This window comes from Schistocerca gregaria, chromosome 2 (genome assembly GCF_023897955.1).
Source record: "Schistocerca gregaria isolate iqSchGreg1 chromosome 2, iqSchGreg1.2, whole genome shotgun sequence".
Lineage (NCBI taxonomy): Eukaryota > Metazoa > Arthropoda > Insecta > Orthoptera > Acrididae > Schistocerca > Schistocerca gregaria.
In genome coordinates this window covers 78,978,639-79,003,962 of record NC_064921.1, presented here as the reverse complement: position 1 = coordinate 79,003,962, position 25,324 = coordinate 78,978,639, and the positions used below count along the sequence as shown (strand labels likewise).

Here is a 25,324-nt window from a genome sequence, read left to right as displayed (position 1 = left end):
CAATCTTCTGACTGGCTTGATGCAACCCACCATGAACAACTCTTCATCTCGGAGTAGCACTTCAAACGTACATCCTCAATTACTTGCAGGATGTATTCCAATCTCTGTCTTCCTCTACAGCTTTTACTCCCTACAGCTTCCTCTAGTACCATGGAAGTAATTCTCACATGCCTTAACAGATCTCTTATTATCCCATCCCTTCTCATTGTCAGTGTTTTCCTCATATTCTCTTCCTCTCCGATTCCATGCAGAACCTCCTCATTCCTTACATTATCAGTCCACCTAGTTTTCAACATTCATCTGTGGCACCACATCTCAAATGCTTATATTCTCTTCTGTTCCAGTTTTCCCACAGCCCATGTTTCCCTACTATACAATGCTGTACTCCAGATGTACATTCTCAGAGATTTCTTCCTCAGATTAAGGTCTATGTTTGATACTAGCAGATTTCTCTAGGTCAGGAACGCCCTTTTTGCCATTGCTAGTCAGCTTTTGATGTCCTTATTGCTGCATCTGTCATTGGTCATTTTATTGCCTAGGTAGCAGAATTCCTTAACTACATCTACTTCGCGGCCATCAATCCTGATGTTTAGTTTCTCCCTGGTCTCATTTCTGCTACTTCTCATCCACATACACTCAATCCAAGTTCTGTACTCATTAGATTGTTCATTCCATTCAGCAGATCATGTAATTCTTCTTCACCTTCACTCAGGATAGCAATGTCAGCGAATTGTATCATTCATGTCCTTTCACCTTGAATTTTAATTCCACTCCTTAACCTTTCTTTTATTTCCATCAATACTTCTGTGATGTACAGATTGAACAGTAGAGGCAAAACACTACATCCCTGTCTCACAGTTTTACACCCTGCATAATCCAAGCATTTTGTTCTTGGTCATCCACTCTCATTATTCCCTCTTGGCTCTTGTATATATTGTATATTACCTGTCTGTCTCTATAGCTTACCCCTATTTCTCTGAGACTTTGGAACATCTTGCACCATTTTACAATCTCGAATGCTTTTTCCAGGTCAACAAATCCTATGAACATGTCTTGATTTTTCTTTAGTCTTGCTTCCATTATCAACCACAGTGTCAGAATTGCTTTACCTTTCCTAAAGCCAAACTGATAAACATCTAGCACATCCTGTTTTCTTTTCCATTCTTCAGCAACTTGAATGCATGAGATGTTAATCTGATTGTGCGATAATTTTGGCACTTGTCAGCTCCTGCAGTTTTTGGAATTGTGTGGATGAGATTTTTTCAACAGTCACATGGTATGTCGCCAGACTCATACATTCTACACACCAAAATGAATAGTCGTTTTTTTGTCACTTTTTTACAAATTCTGATGGGATGTTATCTATCCATTCTGCTTAATTTGATCACAAGTCCTTCAAAGCTCTATTAAATTCTGATTCTAATACTGGATCCCCTATCTCTTCTAAATTGACTCCCGTTTCTTCTTCTATCACATCAGGCAAATCTTCCCCCTCATAGAGGCTCTCAATGTATTGTTTCCACCTATCCATTCTCTCCACTTCATTTTACAGTGGAATTCCTGCTGCGCTCTTCATGTTATCAGCCTTGCTTTTAAATTCACCGAAGGTTGTTTTGACTTTTCTGTACGCTGATTCTGTTCTTCTGATAATCATTTCTTTTTCAATTTCTTCACATTTTTCATGCAGCCATTTCGTCTTAGCTTCCTTGTACATCCTATTTATTTCATTCCTCAGCAACTTGTATTTCTGTATTACTGAGTTTCCTGGAACATTTTTGTACCTCCTCCTTTCATTGATTAATTGAAGTATTTTTTTCTGTTACCCATTGTTTCTTCGCAGTTACCTTCTTTGTACCTGTGTTTTTCTTTCCAATTACTGTGACTGACCTTTTTAGAAATTTCCATTCCTTTTCAACTGTACTATCTACTGGGCTATTCCTTATTGCAGTACCTATAGCCTTAGACAACTTCAAGCATATATTGCCATTCCTTAGTACTTCAGTATCCCACTTCTTTGCATATTGATTTTTCCCGACAAAGCACTTCAACCTACTCTTCAGCACTACTGTGTTGTGATTGGAGTCTACATCTGCTCTTGGGTATGCCTTACAGTCCAGTATCTGATTTTGTAATGTCTGTCTGACCATGATGTAATCTGACTGAAATCTTCCCATATCACCTGACCTTTTCCAAGTACACCTCCTCCTCTTGTGATTCTTCAACAGAGTATTCGCTGCTACCAGCTGAAATTTATGACAGCACTCAATTAGTCTTTTTCCTGTCTCATTCCTTGTACCAAACCCATATTCTCCTGTAACTTTTTCTTCTACTCCTTCCCCTATAACCACATTCCAGCCCCCCATGACTATTAGATTTTCATCTTCCTTTACATACTGTATTACCCTTTCAATAATCTCATATACTTTTTCTATCTCTTCATCTTCAGCTTGCAATGTTGGCATCTATTCTTGAACTATCGTTGTCGGTGTTGGTTTGCTGTTGACTCTGATAAGAACAACCCCGTCACTGAACTTTTTGCAGTAACACACTCTCTGCCCTGTCTTCCTATTCATAATGAATTCTACTCCCATTGTACCATTTCCTGCTGCTGTTGCTATTACCCTGTATGCATATGACTAGAAATCCTTGTCTTCTTTCCATTTTGCTTCATTGACTCCCACTGTATCTAGACTGAGCCTTTGCATTTCCCTTTTCAGATTTTCTAGTTCCCCTACCACGTTCAAGCTTATTACATTCCATGCCCTGACTTATAGAACATTATCCATTCATTGATTATCAACTTTTTCACATGGTCACCTCCCCCTTGGCAGTCCCCTCCTGGAGATCTGAATGGGGAACTATTCCGGAATCTTTTGCCAATGGAAAGATCATCATGACACTTACAGGCCACATGTCCTGTGGATACACATTACATGTCTTTAATGAAGAGCCTTCTGCATCCCCATGCCATTGATCACTACTGATTCTTCCACCTTGAGGGGCAGTTTCCCACCCCTGGGACAAAATAGTGTCCTGAACCTCTGTCTGCTCCTCCGCCCTCTTTGAAAAGGCTGTTGGCAGAATGATGGTGACTTCTTATGCTGAAAGTCGTCGGACACCAAAATTGATTATTAATCAAAATTGAAGCAGTGGCAGGATTTGAACCCAGGACCAAGGATATTTTGATTACTAATGAAAGACACTACCCTTTTCTTTTTTTTTCTTTTAATATAGTTCATTGCATTTGGTCTGGGCGGACGTCACAAGACATCCGTTCAAGTTGATTGTTGATTCCTTGACTCAGTTTTTTTATTACAGAGAGCATGCAGCCCTCTGACCGAACATGCTGAGCTATCGTGCCAGCCCCCTAGACCATGGGTTAAGTTAATTTCTTAGCAGTACTCTTTTTCAACATAATAAGATTCATCCCAATCTGAATCAGGTCTAAAGCGAAGCAATGAAAATACTGTGGAGGTACTCTGATCTGCCTTTTCAGTGGTCCACAGTTGTCCTGTTTCCTCCAGAAAATAACCTTCATGACTGATTTTGACCATACAGTATAAATATCATGCTGGTTACATGTTTGTGGTAATATTACAAAGGATAGTTGCTATTTACCATATTGCGGAGATGCTGAGTCACAGATAGGGACAACAAAAAGACTACACTATTGGCCAACAAGGCCTTGGTCAAAAACAGACAACAAATTTATGTATGACACACACACACACACACACACACACACACACACACACACACACACACACACACACACACACACGCACGCACACATTCACCCAAGCACAGTTCATACATACATGACCACAGTCTCTGGCAGCAGAAGCCACACTATGAGCAGCAGCAGCAGTGCACAGTGGGAGAGGGAATTGGGTGAGGGTAAGGAGGAGGGTGGGGCAAGGAGGGGCAGGGAGGGGGAGGGATAGCAGTGTAGGAGTGGAGGACAGTAAAGTGCTCCTGGGGAGTGTGCAAGGATGATGTGGAGAGAGGGTAGGGTGGCTAGAAGCAGTCTGGGGGGAGGGGGAGAGTTTGGGCTAGCAGAAAAAGAGAGAAGTAAAAACACTTGGTGCATTGGTGGAATAGAGGGCTGTATAGGGCTTGAATGGGTACAAGGAAGGAGCTAGATGGGTGAGGTTAATAACTAATGTAGGTTGAAGCCAGGAGGGTTACGGGAACATAGGGTATATTGCAGGGAGAGTTCCCACCTTCACAGTTCAGATAAGCTGGTGCTCTTAGGAAGGATCCATATGGCACAGGCTGCGAAGCAGTCATTGAAGAATGTCATATTTGGTGACATGCTCAGCAACAGGGTGGGCCAGTTGGATTACAAGTACTGAACATGTGACATCATCTATTATGTACCTCACTGCACATTCTGTGGCTGAGTTTGTCAAACCTGACAACTGAACAACTGGACCACCCTGTTTCTGAACACATCATCCAACATTACGTACATAATATCAATGACTGGTTCACAGCCTGTGCTATATGGATCTTTCCCACCAAGACCAGCTTTTCTGAATTGCACAGGTGGGATCTCTCCCTGCAAAATATATCCTAAATTTCTGTAATCCTCCTGGCTCAAACTTCGTTAATCATTGTCCTCGCCCTTTCCCTGTTCCCATTCCAGCACTACACAGCCCTCCATTCCACCCACACACCTAGTCTTCTTACTTCTCTCCTTTCCCACTACCCCCCTCTCTCCCCCTCCCTTTGTCTAACCTCCCGACTACACCTAGCTGCCCCACCCACTCTCTGCATTGTTCCTGCAAGCTCTGGAGCAGAACTTTACCATTCCCAACCCCTACCCTGCTATCCCTCCCTCTCCCCACCCCAGCCTCCTCACACTCACCCAGTTGCCTCTCCCATCAAGCACTGCTGCTGTTGCTCGTAGTCTGGCTTTAGCTGCCAAGCTCTGTGGCCATGTGTGTGGGAGTTGCATTTGCATGTGTGTGTGTGTGTGTGTGTGTGTGTGTGTGTGTGTGTGTGTGTGTGTGTGAGAGAGAGAGAGAGAGAGAGAGAGAGAGAGAGAGTTAGAGTTGTCTATTTTTGACAAAGGCCTTTCTGGCCTAAATCTTATTTTGTGATAGTCTTTTTGTTGTGTCTATCTGTGACTCAGCATTTCCACTATATGGTGAGCAGCAACTACCCATTTTATAATACTGTTACATTCCATCCTGGATTTTTCTTTGTTTGATTTTACATATTTGTGGGTATGATTAGATGATAACTGACTTCTAAACATAAATTAATGTCATTTGGCTTCTGCATAAGTTGGTCCCTGGTACATAATACCACGTTTTCTTGACAAAAATTAGCTTAGAAATACTTTAGTACAGATTTGGCTGACAAAAGGTATGCAAAATAGCAAGAGGCAGAAAAACCCAGACATATGAGCTATTAGAAACTATCAACTGTTGAACAGAGTCAAAATTGTTACAAAATGTTTTTTAGAGTCAGTGCTTGGCAGGACTGAATGGTTTTTTGGAGCTGAAGCATAGTTACCCCCTACGGGCAAAGTAGCCCTGGTTAGCAGTACTCCACAAAGTGGATGAGAAATACTGATCATGTGATGTCACCAATGACATACCTCTCTGTACATGCACCTGTTGGGCCCATCAAACCTACCCTCACTGGTAGGGGACAGTGCAACACATTGCTCCACTAGTTCTTGCTTATCCATATGTGATATGGTAGTGCTTGTAGTAGTGGTAATACAAGACTACCTTGAATCAGTTTACAGTGAAAATAACATAGCTTAGTGGATCAATGTTTAGTATTGTCCCCTACTAGCCAGAGTACAATCACTAAGCTCCACCACTGTGCATGTGGCAAAGTAAGTCATCTGGTGACATCGCACATGCAACATTTATTATCCATTTCAGGGATATTTCCCAACATTTAAAGCTTCATGTGTCATATTAAATTTTTTGTCTCAGCATCATCCATGTCACTTCAAGGGGTTTTAAACATTAGTAAGAATCACCCTGTATTCTGTCAAAATGGGAAGAAACCCTAATATGGTGTAGAATCCAAAGTGTCCTCTGCTGTGCACTTCACACTTATTTTTACAGAATGTATAAATAGATGCACATGTAGATGCCTCCAAGCAATTATTATCTCTGTATTATGGAGGATCATTGTCCATATAAGAGAAGGATGTTGGTGTGTCTCAGACTCATTTGGTTTCTCCTGAGATCATTTGTAGGACACAATATTGCAATCAGTCTTTGCTTGATACAATATTGTGGCCTACACATCATGCTGTTAGCTGTTAGTCAAGACTAGTAGCAGTATCACAAAAAACATCACTTATTAACGTTCCCAGTAATTGACATATAATTACAAAAGGAGCCAATCACTTTGTGGTACAGCACATATCATCCAAACAAACAGGTAATCAATTGGTGTCCCTTTATCAGGTGCCCTGCTATAATATGTGGCCTGGTATAATGGTGTATAATATATCTATGTGATGCTTATGCCTTTACGTCATGCCTATCCTCAACCACTTACCACACTGGTTACATTTCTGCAGTAGATCAAAGTGCAAGGCATGCATTATGAAAGCGATTATTTGTGAGTTTATTGTAATGATCGAGAGAGATGGTAAAAGGAGAGAGCGTAGGACAAAAGAGGGTCGGAAAGAGCCTTGTGCTTACACACAAGTACCAATTATGAAGTAGGGATGGGAAAATTTACCAGCAAAAGACTAATCAGTGCTGACAAGTTTGTATGGAATACTTGTTGTGGATTTTGTATTCCTCACCCACATGCATTCCAGGAAGAAGCTGCTGTGTCCCCTTGCAAGAGCCCGTGATGACAGTAAGATCCTTAAAAAAATGGGGTGACAGGTGGAAGAATATAGCTGTGAAGCAGGTACTTTACCGATGAAAAGTATGTTATAGGTTCTGATGAGTGAGTTTGCAAGTATCAAAATATGTGACGTAATTTGCCATATCTTTTGATTGCATCAAAGCTTAAGTTTTTTAAACTGTTAGGAGACATAGGTTTCAACTTGATATGCCTCCCCATTCATGAGAAAAATGGATCTTAACAGACTGATTGGCAAGCAGACAGTTAGATAGCAAATGGCAAAAAACTTTTTCCAAGTGATACAATTATAAATTAAAAGTTTCGGATTTTTGTCTTGAGTTGTACTATGAAACCTTAGTTCTTGCCAAATTTCATGCTTCTATGCCAAAGGAAAATACCATATAGGTTTTAATGAGTGAGTTTGAAGTATCAAAATATGTGACCTAATTGGCTGTATTTTTTATTGCACTGACATAGAAGGTTACACCTTTCACACCACCAAAGAACCACAGACAGTAAGTAGTATGTGGCACAAATTTCAACTCGATATATCTACATATTACTGACAAAAAGGGTATTTAACAGTCGAACAGACAGACAGAGAGAAAATAAAGTGGTCCTGTAAGGTTTCTGTTTTTACCATTGAGATACAGAACCCTAACTATGAGGCTCGTTCCGAAAGTAATGCCTCCTATTTTTATGAATGGAAACTACGGGAGATACATGAATCACGACAGCACAGTTAAAGGGAGCAATATTTCAGCTAATGACTGTCTTTTTCCATATAATCACCACCATTTGTTATGTAATTTTGCCAATGATGAACAAGAGCTTGCATGCTGCACTTATAAAAATCAGAAGCAGCTGAGGCTAATCAGTTTCTTACAGCTCCATCTTTTAGTGGCCCAAAGAGATGGAAGTCAGAAGGCACTAAATTGGGACTGTACAGTGGATCTAGTAAGACAGTCCAGCCAAATTCTGCAATGAGTTGCATGGTCAAAAAAGTGGTGTGAGGCCTGGTGTTATCATCTTTCTGGTGAAAGCTGATCTTCTTCTCTCGCCTTACCCTGGAAGTTAGGGCTTTCAGCTTAATCTATGTTGTCTTGTCACATAGTGAACTGACAGTTTCTCCAGTCTCCAGGACATCCAAAATGCCACACACTGGCTATCCCAGAAGACTTTGCACGTCACTTTGCCTGCAGGCAGCTGTGGATTCCAGCTCATAGTGGTGACACCTGTCTCACCTCTGGTGATGATGCTATTCAGAAAATTGTCACCTTCAACTTCATATCGGTCCAGCAGGTCCTGACAAATTTTCATTCTATGAGATTTTTGTTCTTCTGTAAGAATCCGCAGGACCCATCTCACACAGACTTTGCAGTAACCAAGATGTTCCAACATTACTTCCAAGGCATTACAGCCAACATTAAGCTCTGCACACAATTCTCTGGTCATTATCCACTGATAAGGACAGATGTGCTGATCAAGACACTTTTCATTATGATGAATGACAGCTATGCAGTGTCGGCTGGACCGTGGCTTGTCATGCATACCCCTTTTCACCATCTTGAAAATGCTCTAACCATTGTCTCACATTGCTCGAGTTTGTTGTATTCTATCCTTACACCTTTAGCAAGTGTCAATGGATTTCAATTAGTGCAGTTTCTTCAGCAGTGAGGAATTTAATCACTCATTGCTGTTTTATACATGCGTCCATATCTGACACTTATTTTGGAACAGTCCTTTGCTGGCGCCAACAACTGCAGAACAACGTAACCACCTGCAGATGAAAGAGGAAGGTGCACACATTATCACTACACCAACGACATCTGCCACAGGCAGGTAAAGTAATACTTTCGCAATAACCCTCGGTCACATAGATGTAAAAAAAGTGAAAACCCAACTAAAGACATTTTGAAAAAAAATTCTGTGGTATTTAGGTACTGGAAATAAAGAATAACTGACTAAAAAAAAAGGTAATTTTAATATACTGAATAAAGTGTGTGGAATTTGGGATGCATTTGTTGCACATGAGGAGACATTATATACTTCGAACTTTCATCTTGATGTTACAGGAGCAGCTAATGGTGCAGTGCTTAGACAAAAGAAATTCCTTGATATATGTCTAAATTTGATATACCTGGCTTGAAATATGACAGGTATATAAAATAAACCCATTGATTACAATAAAACAAGGTGGAAAATCATCAGTTCTTTTCTGACAGGTCATACTCCTCTGTACAGATGGAATCTCAGTTTTCATGCAGTTGTTTTATTCTCCAATTTCTTCATTTGGATAGGTATCGAAATTGAAAGAGCACTGTTCAGTTTATGGAATAATCCAATTCTGTTTATTGTGAAAATAAATTAACCTCATTACATGATACTTACATAATTACATGTATATTTTACAGTATCCTCTCATATTTCATTGTCATAACAACTTGTTTCAAAATAAAATATAAAATTTTAAACATTCAGTTCATTGTGTGCCCATTGACTATTTACAGTAACATTTAAATACCTGAACTTACAATTCCTTGCACATATGTATGTGCACATGCTTCCAGCTAGTATCTTTACCTTTGCACCATCCATAGATATCTAATGCACGTACCAATCCACACACACACACACACACACACACACACACACATTTGTGAATACGAACACAAATACATAAAACACACAAAAAATTTACTCCTCATTAGTTCACAGTATGCAGCACATGTACAAACAAACTTGCTTTACAACAGGGATCAATATTTTCATGAATTTCAGATTTTGCAGAAGGTTAACTGGCATCCAACAGAGTTTAGTCTTTGTGATGAAATGCCGGTAAATAAGAAACACCACATACCATGCCTACTTCTCTGCACCATTTAACCTTGGTTACACAGAACTGCATTTACTAGTCTTTCACAACCAAATTATTAATATTAAAGAAAATGAAGGCTTAGTTTACATAGTACACACCGTAGAAGATATGAAGTTGAAAATTTTCATAGATTTATGTGAATCATTATTTTGGAAAATAGAATTCTTCTGGTATCCAAGAGACAAAAATTGTGAAATATTTGTAATGAAACATATTACTACAGGTCATCTTCTAAACACAGTCAAATTAAAGTACTCATAACTCAGTGTGTCATTTACATTATACTAATAAACAGTGTACAAAAATTTACAATAAACTGTCTTGGTGGTCACATCACAAGAGGTATGAGGTGCAGAGGGAAGGGGGATATAATTTGGTGAAAAATATTCCTTTTAAATTTGAATATTAAATATTATATAAGACATTCCACTACATGGCATGTGCTATTTTCATTGCCCAGAAGTATGACTGAAAGAAAGCAAAATTGATTGACCATAACTAATGGCATGACTAAAACTGAATAGTTTCCTTTAACCATTTATAAATATCATTAAGTGATGCTACTTGGGAACATGTTATACAATTTCTTCTTAGATCTCTTTCCAGTGTCAGTCATTGAGAAAAATGAATTTGTATTAATAATTTAATCTCAGTTAATCAATAACAACAATTACAGATCAGTATTAGTATTCAATCCCACTGATAGTAACATCTCTGAGACACATGATGAAGAGCAGACCAATTCTAAAAAGTGGCTACGACAGAGAATACCTCTTGCAAGACCTCAAAAAATAGCTTAAAAGGCAAGTTACAAACATACTCAGGTGGCTATGACAGAGAATACCTCTTGTAAGATCTCAAAGAAAGCCTAAAGGGCAAGTTACAAACATACTTAAAATGAGAACATGTTTAGAGTAATATTTGTGATAGTATACAACAGATGTATTATTTATTAAAATAAGGTCTACAGTATATTATAAGTTTTTCATTAAAATATTATGTAGCATTGTTCTATAGAATTCACTGTGCAGAGGATTTCCAATTGGTACATGTAATGAAGCTTTGCACAGAAGACAGGGTGTCAATACACTTCATATTCAGCAATAAACAAAAGCAAGAGCATTGTGCAAATGTGTCGTACTTCAGGAGATACATAGAGGGTTTTTTTAATGTGTTGGGTTATGTGCTCAGCAACAGCATCATCCAGTTGGATGACAAATACTGAACATGTGACATCACCAATGACGTACCTCGCTGCACATGCAGCAGTTGGGCTTGTCAAACCTGACAACTGAGCAACAGTGGAAACCACAAATTGTAGCTTGTTCACCACTCTCACTAACTCTTAGCTCCAACCTGTCATGAATGTCCAACAAAAGGAATTATTTGCCAAAAATCAAAATAAAAGCAACTTTGAGTGGTGTAGTAGCTGCACTGACTGAAGCATGTAGTCCTTATGGATGTAAATGTTTTATGTAGTTTACTTCACCGGTTTGATACTTTTTATTTGTTGACATCAAATGAAGCTTTCTTTAGAGGCTATGTTACTGTCACTATCATCATTTATTTTCAAGAGTCTCAAATTAAATATGTGAGAAGGGGCCAGTAATGAATGCAAATAAGTTCTGGGAGACAACAATTATATATGTTATAAAAAGGAAAAAAGTGTTTCAGCATAAAAATGATTGTGAGACAATTTTGCAACCATCTGACATGCAACAATTTCCCAATCAAATTTAAGTATTATGAACATGTATTACTACAAACACCTGAGGAAATGAGAGAAGATTATCAGCAGTAAAGCAGAAGACGGGGGACTGCTATAAAATAATAATAATTATTATTATTATTTATTAATAATTATTTATTAATTAATAATTATTACTTTTATTTATTTATTGGCCAACATCTAATGACCATGATAAGCGTACAACTATTACAACAGCTTTGGTCACTTATTATTTTTCCATTTTTGCTGCATGTTTTCATCCATGCACTGTGTCTACGTCACCATTCATCTGACCACATATTTGTTTCTTATCTTTGTATGTCCCTACAGCTGTTATGAAGATGGATCGACTTGGCATGTATTCTGATTGTATACCTATTTCCTTTTTGTATTTTTAAACATTCATGTACCATGGTATTCATGTTTTTGGTTCCAAGTCGACAGATACTGAAGATACATTGGGCAATCATTTATTTATGTATTCATTCATTCTTCTTTTATAGTAGTAAAACTGATACCTCTGTCAGCAAATTGTCTCTGACCTTTTTTTTCTATTTTAGTATGAGATTGTTGTAATAGTTTTGAACCAGTTGTGTAAGATCTTTCCCTTTTTTTCTGGTTTGAATACTAACCATATCTCAGTGAAGCTAAGACACTTGGTTCCATAAAGACTCTGGTTTTATGGTGGAGTTGTAATGATTAATTATTGCTAACTACAGAAAACAACTTTTGGTTTTAAACATTTAGTGTGATTTGAAAAGCCATTTCCATTTTTCTGGCTCTTCCATTCAATGCTTCTCTGTCTAACTCACTGGCTGTAATACATGTGCCCAGATATTAATAGCTATGAGATTACTATTGTTATTATTATTACTATAATTTTTTATTAGTACAATAATATGTTGGTGGCAATAACTGATAGAATTATAATGGAAACTCCAGGTTGGAACATCAAAAATATAGGAAAAGATAGAGTACTATACACTGTAAAGATGAAATACTGAGTTCCAGACAGACAACAAAAAGGCACTTACACATTAGCTTTTAGTCAGAGCCTCCTTCAGAAAAGGAAACACACACACACATTCATTCACACAAGCAAGCACACTTCACACACACACACACACATTACCGCCATCTCCGTCAGCTCAGACCAGTCCAGGTTGCAACTCAATTTGTCATCTTTACAGTGAGTGGCAATGTATCTTTTCCTATATTGTTGATAGGATTATAAGCTACAAAAAAAAAAAACAGTTTAAAATTAACAAGTTCAACTTCTGACTGATCAAACATTAGAACACAAGATGTTGGACACCACAATCATGGAGAAAAATTTTGTGTACTGTCACAGATCCCTATCATAGACTGACAAAAATTCTGAAAATGCTTACAAACTTTCAAGATCTAAAAATCAAACTTTAAGCTGTAAAAGCGGTTACAGTGGTTCTTGACATATGGTGTGCAGTGATGAAAGATCTCAGCGGACATATGTAAACCATTGTCAAAAGTCAACTTTGCTGCAATCTGTATGCATTATCCACTGCTAACATGATGTATCCTAGGTATATGGGAGGTGTCCAATGGATGAGACCTTGTTTCATTTTGTTTACTAGTGCATTCATTATAATAACAAAATAACAATAAAAATAATAAATTATTATTATAAGAATTACTAGTGCTATTTTGACAGCCTAGAAGAGTACAAATTAGATACAAAGACAGTAAACCTCATCAAGCAAACACTCAGTGACACAAAGTCAAAAGTGGAATTTATGGGAGTAATTTCAGAGCCACCTGAAATTAAAACCAGTGTTCTCCAAGCAGATGGACTGTCATCACTTGTCTTCAATCTTATCCTTGATAAAGTCATTATGAAATGAGGGAAAGAATTAAAATCCAAAATCTCTGGAAGATAAACAAACAAAAGATGATGTTAGGATCTCTTACTTGGCTTTCGCAACAATTTAGTGATATTACAGACAGCTCTTAAAGAATGTGCTTAAAAAGCTGGCCCATGAATCTCTTTCGAAAACCCCAGTGAATTTGCACTGAATTGAACTTTCAGGAATTAAACACAAAGTACAGGCAAACCGAGAGGGTCAGACACTTCAAATATCTGTGTGAGATCACTGAACCAACAGGACTAGAAGAGGAAGCTTGGTGAGTCCAACACAGAAACTCAAGAGAGTATATGGGAGAATGCCTGACATCTACAACAGGAAGACAATCTTCATGTAAACAAAGGTTAGAACCTACAACATGGTGATTAAACCTGAAGCTCTATACACAAACGAAACTTTAATTCTCAACATAAAAGACAATCTGGAAAACATCCTGAAGAAAGAATGAAGCATTTTGAGGAAAATTGTGGCCCAGAAGAGAAGAGGATGAAACAGGCTGAAATCTCATTTAGTAATTAAGAAATTATTAAACTTGCCAGCATACATTATGAAATGAAGGCTGAAATTTTATGGAAACACCCCAGCAACAAGGCTGCAACCAAATGGACTGAATAAAGGAAAATATCTCGTAAGGAACAATGGGAGCCATGTGGAAGACCAGAAAAACAATTCTAAAAGCACTGTGGGATCCAACATGGCCCATATGCAAATAATAATAATAACAATAACAATAATAACAACAGAAGAAAAATTGTGGTTAAACATCCTGTCAAAGATGAATTCATTAGAGATGGATCATGAGCTTGGATTGGGAAAGGATGAAGAAGGAAATCAGCCATGTTTTTTCAATGGAACCATGGCCAGTCTTTTACCTTAAGGAACTTGGGGAAATCATGGAAAACCTAAATCTTGATGACTGTGTAGAAATTAGAAGTGTTGTCCTCCTAAATACGAGTCCAGGTGGTGGTGGCATGTGGCGGTGGTGTCACATTGAGAGTGCAACAGCAGTTAGTGAACAGTATCATAGCTGCTTTATTTTATAATAATTAAATTCTCATTAGTTGTGAGAAAAGCAATAAACTGGAACTAGATTTATACTATAAAAAATCCCATTTAGATTGGACAGTGAGATTCAGGTTCTATACACTTAGGTGAATTCTGTATGTTGCCAGCTTTTTCCTTTCTTCTTTTTATTTGATCTATTATTTCTCATTTCAGAATTCATGCTGTGTCTTGTGGCATTACTGTGTATTTCACTTTAATTATTTTGCACAGGTGAAAGGGTTTGAAACTGTCTCTGCTGTCTGTGTCATGAAAAGCCTGACAGCCTCCTTGACAGGCCAACATTACTTCTTACCTCAAAATACACATTGTGGTGTGCAGAAGTCCTAATGCTACAAAGTTCCCCACAGTACGTCACCAACGAAATAAGTTTTCAAAATACAAATTCTCACACCAACAGACAGTATCTGATTTCTGTGTTCACATAGTGCCATTTCATATCAGACCCCAGAAGTATTGTAATCCAAGTTTTAAATTTACCGAGAAAATATGTTTGGACAGCATTGCAATGCAGTAGTATTGCAATATTAAGTGTTGAAACATAGAAATACTGTTACATGTCAAGAAAATAAAGGGGACATGAATGGAGTGGGGGATGGGTGGTATGAAAAAAATAATATTATAATGCCTTGCTTGCAAGAAAGACATGTGATAGTTCTGCAAGGGAGAGGAATGTATCAAATCAATTAACCATCAATGGGCATATTACTTCACCAGAAATATGTTGTGCACCTCTAAAAATGATTGTTGAGAGTCTAACAATGGTATGCAATAAGTGCAAATATGTGTCACGATGCTACCTTATCACAAGAGAGAAGTTACCTTTATATGTTAACAGAACATTAGTGAGCCTGACTCTGGTACACAAATAATGAGACAATTGACACAGACACACACAAATTATGTGATGTAATAGTCATGCAAATATAATTTTGTCTCTCCCTGCTTTTGTCAATTCCTTTTTCATATTAATATACTTAAGTCATCCACATTCCCTGGTTATTGTTCATATGCACCTTTTCTTGACCTTTACTTTTCTCTGATTTCTTGTTACTTAGTTCCTACCATGTGTTGCATTTTCCTGTCTTTTCCTACTATATGCTCTCATACCCCCACTTATTGCCCCTGTTTCTATTGACTGCTATCACGAATACACACTGTATTTTCGTACTTAACAGTACTTTTTTCCCTAGTAGGCAGTATCTTCTTTTGAAGAACTGCATTCGTATCCCAGGAACAGACTGTTCCACTCCACTTCCTGACAACCACACCACACCAATCCCTGTGCAGGCTCACAAATTTAAGAGTATGAGTACTTTTTTTCCTATTGTTTGTATGTCCTGCCCTTTCTTCCCTAAACCTACTGAACTTTTTTCCATAATATTAAGCTTTTCTGTAAATTTTGTATGTTCATCCACGTTATAAAAATGCAGTATCTGACCACCAGTTACTGGCAGAATATATTAATCTCTCTCTCTCTCCCAGGTTCACTTGTATGTATATCACTTTGGGTTACTGTGGTTTCATTGGCGGACCTATCACTTGCCCTGGAACAATTTGTTATTGTAGTGCAACTATAAAAGACATAAAAATGCATGTCTTTAATTCCATTACAATCAACATATAGTTCATCACCCAATTCACTGAATTATTGCTGGATATGGAGATCCAGTACCAAGGTATTTTCATTTTACTTAATAAGACAGAGATAACTAACACTTTCTAATGCCTTGTTCCTGCAGCCATTGTCCCATTAAATTAAATGGAAAAAATTCATTCAACTAAAATGTATTAACAATTCAGTGAAGAAGGTGAGGAACCTGATGTCTCCACAAGACTTGCATGCAAAGTTCACTTCTTCAAAAACAAATACATTGACAAGATAATAACAGGTAAGACATGGAGAGAACTAAAATTGAATAAAATACCCTTCCTACACCTCAACCCTGGTGATTCACATGCACATATCAAACTTAAAGCTTAAGAAATACTTGACGCAATGAACTGGGCTATCGACAGCCAGAGTTAAGAGAAACTTGTTAACTGGGTTGTAACAAATATCTGCTGCATTTGACAAAACAGATGGAATACAATGAATTTAGACCACAATAAAAAACAGATTAAAAAAGGAACATAAATGAAGTGCTGACTATAGCAGTACACATTAGAGTCTCATCTGTGGAGAACACAGCTTGTTAAAAAGAGATAAAACTAACCTATTTTAGTCTGTGACTGATTACTTTAAAAAATGATTACCGTTTGTTCTGTACCATTTGCATACAATAACAACAAAAGCATTATCTAGGTAATAATTTTATCAAAGCACAGGACTGTACATGGACTGCGATCAAAAGGAAAGTAAATTTTGTGCTTGTTTGTGACATATTTTAATTAACAGTTATTACACAACAGTCAAAAAGGATTTCAAACATTTCAACTTTCTTCCTTCCAAAGCTATGAATTTTCCTTCAAACAAACAGCTGTATTACAAAAAGTAATAACAATAACAATTTCATACGCAATTCTTACTTCTTCACATGCAAGTTGGACCCTCTGCAGTATCTAATACTGAAGTCATTTCTGATATTAAGTGACAAAAATGTCTGTTATATTATTTCAACACAAATAATAAAAGTACCACACATCCTTGATTTACAATGTACTGATAACTTTTAATATCATCAAAATTAATTGCATGAGGAAAAGCTTATACTAAATCACTGAAGAATTACATATAAAGAGTCACATGGAAAGAGAAATTAACTGCTTCAGTAGCTGTAACAAATTTTATCTCTCCTTTCAACCAAAGGAAAAGAAAGCCTATCTCAGCAGTATGAGAAACTGAATTTAATTATGACTATGCATTTTATTATGAAAGTGTGCTACAGTCAGGGAACGAGAAGCAAGATGCATGCAAAAGTTTCAGAAACACAAGTTAAAACTATTGTAATGAATCAGTTTTGGACACTTGCCTCTCTAGTAACGGACAGCGGAATTGGGTGCAGAAATACAAATTAACATTCTCCCATAGCAACTAATAAGCAGTTGCACTTGATTAATTAATTGTATCATTGTGCCAATTTGTGTGTTAAAAAAAAAACTAAACACAACATTAGGAAATTCTGATGACCATTGATTGTTAAGAGGTTTGTAAAAATTTATACAATGCCATTGTTAATGCTATGCAAAATATATTTTTGAGCTTGCATCAAAATTATTTAGGAATTAAAAAGTATTTAAAATAATTTTGGATATTAAAAATATTGAGTCTAAAATACAGCCTCATATAAATTGCTAAAAACAATCTGCAATTAAAAGAGTAAGAAACATAGAAAGAAAATATGAAAACTGTTGACTCACATTGTTTCACGTGTCACAATTATGAATTATATAATAAGGTATTTTACAATTACATACATACAACATGGCATATAAATATATGCCTTTATATCATTTTTATAAAATTATAAATAGTAACAAGATTTTCTATTTTATTTTTTAGAAAACTATTGACATTCACATTATTCACATTTCTGTCTTACTTTTCAGTGATCTCACAGCACTTCACAGCATAATTTTCTCAAGATTTGGAATTGACTTACATGTTTTGAGATCAACAAATTATAGAAATTTCATTCAATCACAGACATTTATTGATGAAACACACCCTCAGTTATATCACTTACAACAAATCAATGTACCTTTTCATCAATTTTACATTGTCATTTAACTGAAAAATGATTATTAATAATAAATAATTTGTTTCATACATATCAACGTATCACAGCTTTAAGCTGTCATCATTGTAACTACTTTAGCCATGCTATTTTCAGCACAGAGCTTAAACTGGAAGCAACTTGGATGTGCAAGATAACAATACCAGTGTCTTGGAATCAGCAGTTATTTCATATGCTGCGAGTCTTGGATCCCCACAATGCTCATTTATGCATTCACATTTCACTGTAACAGTTTTTATGTTCATAAGGCAGGAATTAAATAAGTTACAAAATTAAAATCTCTTTCACACACCATTCGTCATTTCTGACACACCAGCATCACAGGAAACTCCAGTATGTGCAAGGAACATACAGCCAATACGACAGGCTTAACTACAGAAAATAAAGCTTGATGCATCTACCTTCTACACATGCCTCTGTGTAATAAAATAAGTCTTTTATGCTGCTGCAGCAGTAATCTGAAATAACTCAGCTGCATGTGGTAAGTCCATCTATATAAATAAATATCACTCTCATCACGGATGAGTTAACCATGTTTCTAAGGCAGCAATTTTCATTAAACTCCTACACCGGCAGGACTATCTTTACTGTGATCCCATTTCTCACTTTTAGTCACAGATGGTACACACGACACATCATCACAGACTGGATCTGAGGAAGGTGACTGGACCGATTCAGGCGGACCCTCGAGCTTTTGCAGTTCAGAGGGCGGTGGAATCACCGGCACCAGTCGCTGCTCAACAGGTTCAACTGATGAGTCCGATGAAGGCGTTGGTTGTTCAGATGCTGGGTACGATGTAGTCACTGTGAGGGTCTTCACATCTGTTTGGCTTGTGGCAGGACGTTCTTCAAACACTGAAATTTCACAATGATTAAATTATGTTAATGGAATGTAAGCAACTACAGTTCACATATTTTGGATAAACACGAATAAAAATTTATAAGGCAAGTCATCGTCATAAAATTATTATTATTATGTTATACCTGTTGTACGTGTAGTGGAATAGCGTATTTGAACAATAGTTCCAAAAACTCTATGGGGCTGGAGGCATCATGATATAGGATTTTAAGTAAAGAAAATTTTTTCTGTGGTTTCAATTGTCTTCCTATCATTTTATAGCTTCATTAACACATATACATAAATCTTTTGTATAACATGTTTCTTTTTCATTATATGCAACAGTAAAAGCCAAAAATACTATTTCTGTATTGTCAGTATAAGAAAATTTTCAGCAGTATCCATTCCCTTGCAATATGATCCAATATCATATTAATAAATGTTCTTTATGGATGTTTATCTTTTTCTCCTCTTTGGATTTTTTTCTAAATCCATTTCCTCCTGCTCTGCCTTTCTCACTCTCTCATTTAGGTACCATAATTTTGTGCCAAATTTTACTGTATAGCATATATGTTACATGCAGGAAATAATGCGCTCATTACAGTGGCTTTATAAGGAGTTATACTTAATGTACCTGCAGTTTTAAACTGACAGCTATAAAGAAGCATTACTTACATTTGTCAAGGCTAATGATTGAACCAACGAGATCATTAACTGTCATTACAGCTTGCTCTTCCAATTGTCGCCTCCTCCGCACCAACCACCAATCAACAATAAAGAGGGCTAACGCCAGTATTTTAATTCCGGCACATATACCCACATACCTGCAAATATAGAATCTTTTTTATAAGCAGTGCCTATGGGATGTTATTTGCCAATAAATGCACTATACAGAAACAAAATTTTGTGGATGTTTGTTTACTAATTTTAACTATACAACAACTAAAATATTTTCCAAGTTTAAGATACTTTTAGTTTTTTACTTTGAATTATAATATCAGTTTTCAATTAATCAATTTTTTACTACTACGAAAAACATCTTTCATAAAAATAAAGTATGCTTGTATGATTCCTATCAAAATTTGCAGCCATCATTCACAGGAAAATTTTGCTCATTAATGTTGTTGACAAATATAATTTTCAGTTTGTAACATTCTACTGGCACTTCTGACATAATCGTGAAAATGTACAATTTTCCATACCTATTTGCTTCTGTTAGCAGACGATACCATTGTCACAGAGGAAAGAGTGTTGATGTGTGGACAACTATTCAGCTTTATTGTTCTTACTTGTCGAAACTATGATGTAATGGCTGCAGTAAAGTGTCATTCAGCTGTGGTGTACACAACACCAGTGTAAACAAGACATTCTTGCTATAAAGCTACGCAATGCAGCATAAATTCGATAGCTTAATTCAAGTGTTCATTAGGAAATAGTTACATTTAAATAGCTTTAAAAAATTTTAACAAATGAATTACTTTCCTTATCCCAGATTTTATGAAAATATTAAAAGGTAACAGCAGTCAAAAGTATGTTAAGTGTACTCGGATACAACAAAACATAAAAGTTTAAAGGTTGAAATAAATACTATTCCATTTGAAATTATCTGTAGTAGTGTCAGCAACTTTCACAGACAATGAAGTATGGACACACAAATTTGTTGTATGAAACAGAGTCTGGAAACAGATCTGTCAAGTATTAGAGACTGTTAAAACTCATAATGATACTCCCTAAAGTAAGACAGAAAGATCTGAATATTTTTCTATACAGATTTAATATGAGCTACACTTGTTTTGATGCTGGTGTTAAAATGTCAAACTTTGATATCTCGCATAAAGTCATAGGTTCCTACAGTCTTTTGATGGGCACAGAATGACAAGAAGTCATTGTAGCAGGTTTTATAATTGCATCTAAAACTGCATTCCACTCTCATAGAATTCAGTATAAAGTGGTAATGGATAATATCAAACACTTCACTGTTTAAAAATGAATAACCATAACACATTCACATCCTACAATACAATAACCCATTCTTCAGTATAAATGTTTAATCTATGTTCTCAATGTATTAATATACTACACATAACAGTTTGGTACACAACCAAGATTCTCTATGAAATACTGTGAGGGTACATACCTAAAGCGAAACTGTTCAATATCGTACAAGAGGCAACGTCCACCTTTCTCTCCACATTCACTTTTCCAAAGAAGGCATGTGGAATCAATTAAATTACCAAACAAGATAGGAGCTGGTATGTAGCCAAAGAGTCGAAATATGACAAACTGCATACCCAACGCAAAGGACCGTTCCTCCTCACCCACAGATCTGAAAGAAAAGAATACTGGTAATTCAGTTACCTTGCAGTGCTACACAAAGTGACAACAAGTTTGTTACACAATTGCATGCAGTAACGCAAAACTAAATAAAAATACCATTTACAAGACATAATTAATTCATGACAAGTTTTTTTGTTATAGTGATAGTGATACAGATTTAGTAGAGTACTGTATAATATACTTTCTTGTACAGTGAAGAATTTAAAAGTTGAAAGGTTTGGGAAGCATCGATATTCCATGAATCTTGTTTTGTTATGTATGTACCAAGTGCAAGATTTTCATGTTCTCTAGCTCAGTACATGCTAACTATTAGCCCTACAGAAAAAAATGAATATGATCTTTCTGTAGGAAATTTAATGTAGTTATATTTTGTACTGGGATACGGTTTTGTCACAGGCCACGGTATTCGAAGTATTCAAGAAACAGGTATAAAAGCGACCTTCAAATAAGTTTTTCTTGAACAAGTAAAAAGTCATAGCCTCAGTGAAAACTTATTCCAGAACAAAATTGAACTACATTAAATTCCCTATGAAAAAGTCTCATTCATTTTATTCTATAGGGCAAAGAGTTTGCATGTAGGAAGTGAGAGACTATGAAAATCTTGCATTTGGTTTTTTGAGGGTGTTGTGGGCTGCACAAATCTCATAGGTATGGGCAGCTGAAACAACCAGTATGTGGGAAGAACTGCTTAAATATCTCTGTGCACCCTGTTATTAGTCTACATTTTTCCTTGTGGTCTCTACAGTTCATTCATTCTTACTCAAGATGGGTCCCAACACTTGAGAAATTTTCTATGATGGGACACACAAGTGTTTTGTAAGCAGCCCCTTTGTAGACAGACTGCATTTTCCCACTATCCAGCCAATAAACTGACATGTTCCACCTGCCTTATATATATAATTCCGTCTATGTGATCATTCAATTACACATGCATATAAATTGTGCCTTCCTAATATTTGTATCAGTTAACTGATTCCAACTATGACTCACTGATATTGTAGCATGTTCTAAATCCAGTCTACTACTAACCAGATTCAGTCCCATGGATAAAGCTGTATGGCCAGGTTATCATCATGCTAATAAGATGTCATTTGTCTTATGCAGTGCTCACTTTAGCTGATCAACTACTCACTCTTCTTTTGTAGAGTTAATCTCTGTCACTCTTTCAAGATCGCGATTTTTGCAAACTGAAATGATACAGTGTGAGGAAACTATTTTCCCAACAAACAATCCTGCTCACACTGAACTTGCTGATATTATGCTTTCTGATACTAAGGTATACTACACTTGCTGCCACATATCCAGACTGTTTGATTACTGAGTGTGATCTAATGTGACCTTTCCAGTCACACAAGAGAATTTGATGATGGATCTACACTTATGCTATCTCTTTGCTGGACCTACATGTATGCTATCCGTTTACAGTCTCAATTATGTATTGTTGATTTCATAATGTCTGGAGGTTACAGTTTCCACAAATATTCATGAACACAGAGAATATTTTTCATACAGGAAATAAAACAGTTCAGTGAAGGTCACACTGAATCCGCCACATTATAGAGAAATTGCTTATCATATGCGCTGTAAAATGTACATAAATAATAAAATGTTAAAAATGTCATTCTGCTAGAAACAGACATGATTTAGTGTCTATTCCAAAGAGCTTTAATCAGTTTTAACATGACAGTCTGATCTAATGTCAAGTGGTGAAGCAGTACGATAATTACCAGTGCATCACAGACTACACAGTAAAATATCAATCACCAAATAAACCTTTTCCAGTTGCTTACCTTAGTACTATCATTAACAGTGGCATCTGGGTAACAGCAACTATGAAGGTCATGAAGAAAAGTAGTATAAGAAATGGAAAAATTGTTCTACAGGGGGAATTACAGGGTCCAGCAGTTGCTACAGGAACAACTGTAACTTCTGCAAACTCAGCAGCTTGTGGACCCGATCCAGTCAGCAGGCTGAAGTTTCCATGGATGCCTGAAACATATTTGATAAATCAATTAATAACAACTTCAAAAAACTTAAATGCCAGAATAAATTAGCATTGTTGTCAAGGCCTGTTTATTCTTTAAGAATTCAAAAAATTACAATATAAGGTGCAGTTTAAATTGTTCTTAATACATAAATTACAAGGGCTGTTCGATGAAGAATGATCATTATTTTTTTACGGGCAGAATTTCTCAAGCTGGAATTTAATCGCCGGCCGCGGTGGTCTCGCGGTTCTAGGCACGCAGTCCGGAACCATGCGACTGCTACGGTCGCAGGTTCGAATCCTGCCTCGGGCATGGATGTGTGTGATGTCCTTAGGTTAGTTAGGTTTAAGTAGTTCTAAGTTCTAGGGGACTAATGACCACAGCAATTGAGTCCCATAGTGCTCAGAGCCATTTGAACCATTTTTTTTAATTTAATCTCTTGATTTTCTGTTAGCTCAGTGTGTAACAAACATGCCATAGTAGTTTCATTATTGGTACTCCTAGCTCCCTTCTGTGAGAGGTGGGCAAGCTGAGACATTTTCAGTATCGTCTACTGCAACAAGAGATGTCACAGACAATGAACAACATGCATCTTTGAAATTCTTCTTTTGTCTCAACAAATATTCAGCTGAGGCCTATGCAATATTATAAGAGGTCTATGGCAAACCTGTTCACCCTATAGCACAGCTTGAAGATGGTTTAATTTTTTAAAGAGGGTAGACAATCTGTTTCAAAGGAAGGTGGACCTGGAGCTCCAGTTACTGATCTTATGGAAGAAAATATCAAGGCTGCTGCTGTCATTGTGAGAGAGAATCAACTAATTAATTATTAACTCATTCTGAAGTACTGAAAACTTCATTGGGTGCCACCCACAATTTGGTGACAGAAAATTTACAGGAGACATATTTGTGCATAGTGGGTTTCAAGAGTGCTGATCCCAAACAAAAGAACATTTATGTACAGATCCATATGCAGTTGAAGTTTGTGTTAGAGGAAGATCTGCAGTTTCTTTCAAAGGTATTCACTGCTGATGAAACTTGGCTACATCATTTTGATCCTGAGAGCAAACAGCAAACTTCAGAGCTGAAATCTCCATCGTCCTCACTGTGGATATCTCCAACACCAACCCTCGAAAAAGCAAAAGTGGTTGCTTCTGCTGGGAAAGTTATGATCATCTATTTTTTTTATATTCATGGCATGGTTTACCTGCATGTTGTATCTGCACACACATCAATAACCAGACAATACTATGGGTATACCCTGAAAAAAAAAAAAAAGAGAGAGAGAGAGAGAGAGAGAGAGAGAGAGAGAGAGAGAGATGTGCATCCCCCACCCTCCTTGTACACCCAGTTTATTCCCATGTGACCTTTTTTAGCATTTCCTGAGCTAAAGCACATTCATGGGAGGCACCGTCCATCATCAGAAGCAGTAGTGAAGGCTGCAGAGGTTATTCTGAAACACCTTTTAGAATGTGGTTTCCAGCTTGTCAGGCTGGGACAAGTTCATCGCATCTAAATGAGACTATTTTGAGAAGGACCATTAATATTATAAGCACGAGTAAAGATATGTTATCAAAAAAGTTATTATCATTCTTTACTGAACAGCCCTCATACATAAGTTCTGGTGTGATTTATTTTCAGGAATGTGATCAGTAAATGTAAAGGTTGGGTACATAATAAGTCTGTATCACATATGAAGAAGCCTTTTTCAAGTGTGCACCCACTTCAAGCGCCATGTGTTCCAACTTCTAAAACCATGTGACGAGGCTCATCTGGAGGTGAAAGCCGACCATGTGATGCCTTATTCTCCCTGCATACAGTGGCTACTACAATCAGCAAGAGTGATGTGCACTATGCTGTTGCACAAGGCATCATAATATAGTTTCTCATGAATGAGGATGTTAATGCTGCTTAAATTCATTGCTGTTTACTATCATAGTCTGTGGAAAGAACATTTTTAGGGGCCCATGTGGAAGGTGGTTCTAAGTAGTTGGAGAAAGTATGACAGCTTGCTGAAAATAGGG

General features: G+C 36.9%; 1 protein-coding gene across 6 annotated transcripts in view; it reads right to left on the bottom strand.

Annotated features, from left to right (window-relative positions):
• Positions 1 to 9,157: 9,157 nt before the first annotated feature.
• Positions 9,158 to 25,324, bottom strand: part of LOC126336349 (solute carrier organic anion transporter family member 5A1) — a 397,873-nt gene continuing 381,706 nt past the window's right edge. For all 6 annotated transcript variants that reach the window (XM_049999929.1, XM_049999932.1, XM_049999935.1 and 3 more), the window contains 4 exons: positions 23,107 to 23,305; positions 21,117 to 21,305; positions 19,655 to 19,803; positions 9,158 to 18,996 (listed from right to left, as the gene is read on the bottom strand). In XM_049999929.1, the coding sequence (XP_049855886.1) occupies positions 18,698 to 18,996; positions 19,655 to 19,803; positions 21,117 to 21,305; positions 23,107 to 23,305 (836 nt within the window). In that variant the 3' untranslated portion in view covers positions 9,158 to 18,697. The remainder of the gene's footprint in view (positions 18,997 to 19,654; positions 19,804 to 21,116; positions 21,306 to 23,106; positions 23,306 to 25,324) is intronic.